Source organism: Babylonia areolata, chromosome 23 (genome assembly GCF_041734735.1).
Source record: "Babylonia areolata isolate BAREFJ2019XMU chromosome 23, ASM4173473v1, whole genome shotgun sequence".
NCBI lineage: Eukaryota > Metazoa > Mollusca > Gastropoda > Neogastropoda > Buccinidae > Babylonia > Babylonia areolata.
Window position 1 is genome coordinate 10,210,019 of NC_134898.1, and position 8,921 is coordinate 10,218,939.

Here is an 8,921-nt window from a genome sequence, read left to right on the forward strand (position 1 = left end):
GGATGAGTGACTTGTCAGAGCGCCGGCTCATTCTGTCACGGATTTCCAAATGGTTGTGAAGCCCGCAGTTGTCAAAATGCTGATCATGACAGAAGGCGCGATCCGCCGGGCTCTCCGTGGTACATTTTGAGACCACTTTTATCATGATATGTGACAAACGGCAAACACATTCTCTCTCTCTCTCTCTCTCTCTCTCTTCAGTCAGGCATATTTCCACATGTGCACAAAATGTCCTTGTAACCCTACTACTCAAGAAGCGGTCGACTCGCGAAGTAAACACCCTTAAAAACTATCGTCCTCACAGCCGCGAGTCTCTCGATCATTTTCTTTCCAACTGCCCAGACAGCATCACATGTCCAGCCTGAGTCAAGAAGCTAGGGCCCGCTTAATTGGGTTTGCTCATGTTACTTGGGGACACTGAGAGGATGCAACCCTTCCACTGACATCGACCCGTTCCCCACTTGACAAGAGCCTGACACTGACGGAGGTGGCCACATATTATACGCAACACAGCTGGCCATTCAGTGCCCTACTTGGGAAACGGCCTAATTGTAACATATGCAGCCTGCCAGGGCAGATTTTTAAAAAAAGAAAAAAAAAAAGGTCCAATGATGTGTGCAACAAAACCGTTACAGTGTTTTTACTGACGATGAAATAAAATGAATTATAATGCTCACACTGATATAAAGTTTACCGCTGTAGATGAGTGGCGGGAACATAATCAAATTTTGATTTTAATAAGTATTGTTCATACTTCTGGCCGTGAGAGAGCTCCTTACAAAGAGTCCCAAGGCGAGACTGAGTGTTTAATAGAGCCTGATTACCGTATAAAAGCGCGGAAAAGGCAGGTCGGCGCTAGAACTGAAAGCGTTTAGCGCCGCGGTACAGTACTCATGACTTCAGTACTGCTACCGCGCCAGTATCGATGCTGATCGTTCTATACCTCTATATGAGCAGGACACTGCTGCAGATGAGAGATACCGTACAGAAAGTAAGAGAGCTCTCAGTTTATGAGTCAAAAAGAAATTGAGAAACACTGTCACTGACTTTTCATGTATTTTACACTAAATTCTTCTTCTTCTTCCGATACACGACCAACATCGACTTGCCGATGACTCTGTCGTGGTTCATGCATGCTGGGTATTTTCGGGTCTCCATAACCCACCGAACGCTGACATAAGTTACAGGATCTTTAACGTGTGTATTTGATCTTCTGCGTGCGTATACACATGAAGGGGGTTCAGGCACTACTAGTAGCAGGTCTGCACCTGCATCTGTTGACATGGCACTGAGATCGGAAAAATCTCCACCCTTTACCCACCAGGCGCCGTTACCATGTTTCGCCGGGACCAGTGACCCTCAGATCAGTTGAAAGTCCAACGCTTAATCCACTCGGCGCCCGTCTTGTACATAGGTAGAAGACACAAATTTGCTTTTATGAATGGATTTAGTTTCTTACCACTGCAGCCACGACATTTGATAAAGAATGAAATCAGTATTATACGGACTGCAAGTGTGAATTTACGGAGGCAGCACGGCCGGGATCATTAGTTTATGATAGTTCCTAAATACAGTTTTCAGTGTTGACATTTTACGAAATGCACAAGAAATACTTCACGATGCTCTACTTGTAGACGCCAACTTGATTTGATTTAGCGCGGGAACGGAGGAGAATCAGTACAGCTGGCTGGAGTATGTAGGCGGCAAAACTGATGAAGTGCATCAGATAGCTGAGTTACTCGAACATCGACGTCTTTATTAACTTGACTAACTTGGGAGACTGCGTATGTTAAAAAAGATTAACCCTGTTAGTTGTGGACAACAGGAAATTAATATTTCACCAACATACTGATGTTGGTCGTCAAGTGTAAGAAGAAGAAGAAGAAGAGCAGCTGGCAGGGAACTTTTGATGACCGCATTAACTGCTGCGCTGGTCCTGCACTGATAACCTCTTATTCTAGCTCAGTGGCTCCATGCACTGCAGTGTCTGCCTGTCTGATAATACAAAGAATGAGCTCTTAAGCTGATCGGTTTTGCTGAATGGAATCATTGCCAAAGCTTTGCTGTTTTGAACTGCTCTTCTGTCTAAGAGACTGTAGGCCTATGTGTCATGATGCTGAAACAGTGTTGAGTTGTTGTTGTTTGTTTGTTTGGGGTTTTTTGTTTGTTATTGTTTTTTTTTTGTTGTTGTTGTTTTTGTTTTGTTTTTGTTCAGTTTTCCAATAAATATTTCATCAGTTTCTCAATACACTGTTTCAGTGATAAACCTCAATGCATTTTTTTTTATCAGTATTATTATTATTATCATTATCATCATATCATTTCTATTTATTTACTTATCTTTTTTTTATTTACCTCATTTCATTTTTTTGATAGTGTTGTTAACGTAATCACACACCATTCGATGCCTCCCCGATTCTTGTCTGTTAATGGTCTGCATGCTGAAACGTTCAGTCTTTGTTCAGCAAATTTCTCAAACTGTTCACTTTCAAGTCCAACAAAGATGGCCGACGACAACACACTGTGGGTCGGAGGACTGGCTGACGAAGTGACAGAAGATCATCTTTACGAATTATTTCTGCAGGTAATTGATAGAAACAGCAAATCATGTGTCTTTCGTGTACATGCACATCTGCTGACAGGTTCGCACCGATTTCTTTCTTCATTAGTTCACGGATCTAAGTGAGCAAATCCACATTTAGTTCGCAGAAATGAAGATGGGAATGTCAGGGCCTTAGTCAATTTTAGTGTTTTGTTTATATTTTAAAACATTTTTTGAGCGAGTGTATTAAACGGTATATTTCGTGAAGAACCTTAATGTGGCTGTGTAAAGGAGACATTGATGAGTGGTGTATGGGTAAAGGCCTTGAAACGGCATGTGGCAGCACAAACTTTTTAAAGAAGTTTTTATTGATTCTTCCCATTTTTTTTATAATGTGTTTAAGTTTTAACGACTTAAGGAGAGAACATACACTTGAGATGAAACAGTGAAACAAGGGGTTAAGAACACATTTGGGATACTGGATAGGGTACTGTACCATGTCCAAGATTTCTTCTGTTTTCCTCCCAGAATGTTGACACTCCAGATTTTTCAGATGATTGTTGTGAAATGGGGTATAGCTAATGGGACCGATTCCAGTTTTACTTCAGTACTATAAAGGCAAGAAGTTGGATGGAAGGGGGCATGGCCATGAACATCTGTGAACTGTCTTTTCACAGTGTTCAACTGGTGGGAATGGACAGTGACCATTAATCCACAATCATGTGTTGTCACATGCTTTTTGTCACTGATCATTTGACCAACTTTCATAGAGGTGGCAAACCAGATACACAGCAGACACTCTATTGCCTGACTTGCAGGCAAGAGGGAGTATCATCTAAGAGCTTCCCACTCTGAAAAGGGAACACTCTTAGGTGTAAAAACAAAAAGCTTGATTGCTGTAAATGAGAATGTGATTGACATATCTTGACTGAATCCACATTGTCATTGTTGGGACAGTATTTACTTACAATACATGGCAACAAGAGTTTTGATTGTTATCATAAACTTGAGACTCAGTATTAATATTACAGTTTGTGTAGTAGATTTTTTTCTAATTTATTACCCTTGAATCGTCAAAATTTCCTGGTAAGGGGACAGCACCACTTTTTTTTTTTTTTTTTTTTTTCAAATAAAATTGTCTGTCATTTAACGGGTTAAACTATGTTTCAAAAGTTTGAATGAAATTTGGAGGAAAACTGGATGATGTGGATTAATGATTTTATTGTGAAAAATTCTGTGTAACAGTAATAGCAGAACTGAGCAAGTAGTGTGTTTTCATCATAAATCTGAATTGTAATCAGAGGTACAGAGAAGAAAACCATAGCTTGTCTTTAACCATGATAAAATTCTCATTGCAGGCAGGCCCTTTAGAGAAAGTTGTACGTCCTAAAGACAAAGATGGCACATGCAAAAAGTTTGCCTTTGTGGAATTCCGACATGCTGAGTCAGTCCCTTACGCCATTCAGGTCATGGACGGGGTCAAGTTGTTTAACCACCATCTGCGCTTGAAAGGGCGGACAGGCTCTCAGCATGACAGCAGCCGTTCAGATTCTCCTTCCACACTCTCTCATTCCCACAGTGACAGAGGGCATAGCAGTTTTCGAGGTGGACCTGAGTACCATCGTTCCCGGTCTTTTCATGGTAAGGACACACATTTTGTGTATATTGATCGTCGTGGATTAGTTTTGCATTGGACAGGAATCAGATCCCTGTCGGAGTATGCACCAGTGGGTCATGGTAAGTATGTTAAAATGTGTATAAAAACAATAAAGAGTGGTAACACTCTCCATTCACAAGGTACACAACTCTCTCCATTCACAAGGTACACGACTGTAAGATGTACCTTTTATTTACCTGTGTGCTAGCTGAATCGGTAGCGTAAGCAGCACTGACTTGAAGTTGTGTACCTTGTGAATGGAGAGAGTTACCACTCTTTACTATTTGTTAATCATTTCATCTCCTGGCCTCATTGTTTGTTAATTTGCTGTATAAAAAACAGTTTCCTTTTTGTCAGTTTCCGATGGATTTATTCTCTTTACAAACCACACATGCACACAGGCACAAACACACACATGCACATGCCCGCATGCGCGCGCACACGTGCGCACGCACACACAAAACGGATCCTGATCACAAAAAAGCACCCAGTGTTGATGTAAATTGTTTTGTTAATCAGTGCAATATTTTCTTTCAGTTTCAGTGAATCTGTTTTCATGTCAGTAGTGGTTCATGTACTTGTTTTTGGTCCACATCAGGGGTGAGCAGGTCAATGTCAGGGGAAGAGAGGAGAGGCCCACACCCCCTGTCCCAACCGTTCAGCAGCAGTGGTGCATATGGAGCGTCCAACATGCAGCCACAGTCCTTTGAGGAACGCAGGTATGATTTGTGGGGAACTGAACCAGAAAAATGTTTAGATATGAATGAGAGACACCTCCTCATAATGTGTGTGTGTGTTTGAGAGAGAGCTTGTGAGCAATCTGAACTGTTTCAGTGTTTCAGTACAGGTGATTTTATCTGTGCATATGTCACTATGTGTATGCATACACTTTCTGTCTCTGTCTCTCTCTCTCACACACACACACACACACACACACACACACACACACACACTAATGCTAACAGTAACACACAGTGTGCATACAATGTGTACAGGAAAATATTGGGTTAAACAGGCTGTGAGTGAACTAAGTTGCCTGGCCACAGGCGCCGAACTGTGGTGTTGCAACACTGGAGAGAATTCCAGGCCAGTGTCCCAGTTGAGCTCCACAGACATTCTTGTCTTCATTTGGACAGTTTCATTTATATTTCATGATTTTGTTGTTGTTTTTTCTTTGCTTTTTTTTTTCTTTCTTTCTTTTTTTTTTCTTTTTCTTTTTTTTTTTTGATCTTCTTGTATGAGTTTTGTTTATAATGGTGGTTAGGGACCACTGAAATATATTATATATATATAATATATACAATTACAAGAATGTTGAAACTTTAGATTCTGAGTAAAGGAAACTTTCTACTATTTATATGCAGTATCAGATAATCTTTACGAACTGGAGCCTTTGATAAGTTAACACGTTTTTCGGTCAGAGGGACTCTTTCACTTAGCATGATTCCAGGGTGTCCTAGATTGTCATCAGAGGAGGGCCATTTTCATGCTGTATATTCTAATAAAACCTTCCTTGTTACACACTTATGAAGGCAGGCATAGTTGTAATAATTGTCCAGGTTTCTGGCCCAAGGAATGGTGAAGGGAAATAATTCAGTACCAGACAATCCAGGTGTTGGACTGAAACTGATGCACAACTTTCATTCTCTTAATGTGTTCACTCTCGAAACCTTTAGAACATCCCAGGGACCTGCTCAATGAACATGCAGTGCATCCTGTTCATTTTTGAAGCCTCAGGGCCATATCTATGCAGAAGCCCTGCAAATACAAACTTGTTTTCCTGTGGGGTGTTTCAGGAATCGATTACTGCACAAGCAGAACATGTCCCTGGGGGCATACAGCCAGATGCAAGGTGGCCATCACCAGTATGGCAGTCACAACTATGCTCAGAGCTTCAGCGGCTATGGACAGCAGCAGGGCCCTCAGCAGCAGTGGTATCTGAATAACTATTAACACTAACGCTGTAACAGACTATCGTCACTCAAGTGTCAGGAAGGTGGTTGTTGTTGCAGTTCTTTGCTGCTGACCAGTTTTACAGTCTTCAGCTCCGGGAGATTTTGGTGTTATTGATTTTTCATCCCTATCTTCATTGATTCTTACTTTTTATATATTGATTATTGTGCACTTTTTTTTCTTAAAATTTAAGTCATATGCCATGGGTGAATGCGTAACTTTTTTTCCCTTCACAGATATTTTTATTCTTTCACTGTGTGTAAATGCAGATACAGTTCATTGTATTACTACATTATTCTTTTCTTCTTTTTTTTCTTATAGAAAAAAGAAAAAAAAGACAGATATACATAGGCTACATGCTGCAGATGGACACCAACTGCTTCTGTTCTTAATGGTTCAGAATATGTGGTATCTGACTCTGAAATCTAATGACTAGAATGATTGTTAAAAGTGTTGTTCATCATGTGGTTTTGTAAATGTGTTGCTCACTTTGGTAACTGTTGTTTAAAAAAAAAGTTGAGTTTCTTTTTCTCTTTTTTTCCTTGGTAAAAGCAGCCGATACAGTTATTGTTTATTGAAGAAATTCACATTGATGTTTCAGATATTTGTTGCACTTGTTTATGTCTTCAGTAACTGAAAACTGTTGATGAAGTTGACTAAATTCTTGTGTTATTTTGGTCACATGATATACCTTTTCATTCTGTGAGACAGGTGTGTGTGTGTGCATGTGTGTTCGTAACACATTCAGTCTTAGGCACCTGGTTTTGGTTCATGTTTATGGATCATAGGGAGGGTTCGCACAGAGACAGGGAAGCCTTGAAAAGTCTTGGAAAAAAATATTTCCAGAGCTGGGAAAGTCTTGGAAAAGTCAGAGAACCTTTTACAGGGCTGGGAAAGTCTTGGGAAAATACACTTTGCTCTTCAGTGTCTGGAAAAGTCTGACATATTTTTTATGTAATTTTGCCCAGTACCATTCAGTAAAGAACTTACATGCATTTAAAAAACAATCACAGTATACATTAGTGTGTAACAGACAGATTTTCCTTTCAGTCTGGCTTGGTGTTTGTTGTGGAAAATGTTTAATTTGGTCTGGAAAATGTCTGGAAAAAGTATGAATTTTTTTTTTTAGGTCAAATCTATGAGAACCCTGGGTTCAGTGACTTTGGTCTGTTTTAATTTGATGGTACAAAGAAGTAGAGGGCTGCACTTAAATTGCAAACATTTTGCCCTGGAGGCAAACAGAATGGGAAGGTGGGGCAAGGGAAAGGTGTCTGCTGTATTTTGTTTCTCAGATTTGGTCAGTGAGTGTTTTGTGTGCAGATGATGTGAGATGTGGCTGTTGATATCTGCTTTCATTGAAAAAAATGAAAGAGAACAGAGGTGTGAAAGGTACTCAAAGAATGAGATGTAGTTGAACATATACTGTTGTTGTTGGTTGGTTTGTTTTTTTGTCTTGCATATATGTTCTTTTTCATGGTTTTGTTTCAAACGTCAACAGAAATGGTGTCATCAGTGGTCCATGTCTTAATTGTATGAATTGCAATGTGTGTAATTTACATGCTTTTTCTGTCCTTTATTTTCAAAAGAAGGTTTGGGGTTGGAGTGGTGGGAGGGTGAGGGAGGAGGAAGCTCAGTCAACCTGACTCTGCAGCAAAGCGAAGTTTGTTGTGAATAGGGGACATAGTATGTGACGTTCTGCTAAAAGTGAATCAGAACATGCACAAGAGTGACTCAGTTGCAGTGCAGGGTCTCCCATGGTGTGTAGCCTCTTGGCTGCCCAACACAGTAACAGTGAAAGAGCCCCAAGAGGACTGCTGGTTGGCTGTATGACTGCAGCAGATGAGCCAGTATGTGGCTGTGTATTGGATGGTCGGGGATGAGGATAATGACACTGGAACAGCACAGACACTGAGGCAGCAACAAAAAAAAAAAAAAAGAGTAAGATTAAATTTACAAGGTCAGAGTGGTGAGATTTTGGACAAGAAACAGGAATGTTCACATACAAGCAGTGTTTGCTTGTGAAGATTACTTTGCGTACAAGCAAACACACATATGCATTCTCTCTCTCTCTTTCTCTTTCTGTCTCTCCCTCCCTCTCACTCTCTTGCTTGATCTGTCCCCCCCACTCTCTCTTACACATGCACATACACACACGCACATGCATGTTCACACACACACACACACACGTGCCTCTGTTCGCATGCACACACACACACACACACACACACACATACACACATGATGAAATAAAAAGGAAAAAGCACAGTATACTTACATGTGAAGAGGATTAGTCTGGACAAGTGAGAAAGCATGAATGAACAACAGAGGGAAAGACAGTAGAGGCGATAATCGCTTGTTCATACACATGTATTCACATGACAAATTAAAACCACATATTTCACACTTTGATAGACGAATAAAAGAAGAAAACTTTGTGTGATATGGGTGTTATTGTGTCAGTCAGTGTAGATTAAATTCATTCAAAGTGCTGATGTGACTGCTGCTGAAGGTGAGTGTGTGTGTGTGTGTGTGTGTGTGTGTGTGTGACACACTGACAGCCTGAAAGAGAAGAGAAAACAGAAAAGATGCAAAAACAGTGAAATATCAGGAGCACTAGTTTAACAGTGGGATACATTTATCTGTCTGAAGAACAAAAAGGTACCAGCACAGTTTTGATAAGTATAACATTTATTTACAAAAAGGAAATACCAACATATTTCTTACAAAATAATGAATACCAGTTCATAATGATATAAGGCAAGTTAACTT

General features: G+C 40.3%; 1 protein-coding gene across 1 annotated transcript; it reads left to right on the plus strand.

Moving 5' to 3' along the window:
• Positions 1-2,445: 2,445 nt before the first annotated feature.
• LOC143297996 (uncharacterized) lies at positions 2,446-8,585 on the plus strand. Its single transcript, XM_076610637.1, has 4 exons — positions 2,446-2,584; positions 3,901-4,183; positions 4,798-4,918; positions 5,996-8,585. Exons 1-4 carry the CDS (start codon positions 2,504-2,506, stop codon positions 6,150-6,152), a joined length of 642 nt encoding a protein of 213 aa, XP_076466752.1. The 5' UTR covers positions 2,446-2,503; the 3' UTR covers positions 6,153-8,585.
• Positions 8,586-8,921: the final 336 nt, after the last annotated feature.

Excerpts from the sequence above, each read along its gene's own strand:
- LOC143297996 (XM_076610637.1), top strand. The coding sequence starts at position 2,504 with ATGGCCGACGACAACACACTGTGGGTCGGAGGACTGGCTGACGAAGTG. Across the intron at positions 4,184-4,797 it reads TCGTTCCCGGTCTTTTCATG|GGGTGAGCAGGTCAATGTCA; the intron begins GTAAGGACACAC and ends GGTCCACATCAG. Across the intron at positions 4,919-5,995 it reads CAGTCCTTTGAGGAACGCAG|GAATCGATTACTGCACAAGC; the intron begins GTATGATTTGTG and ends GGGGTGTTTCAG.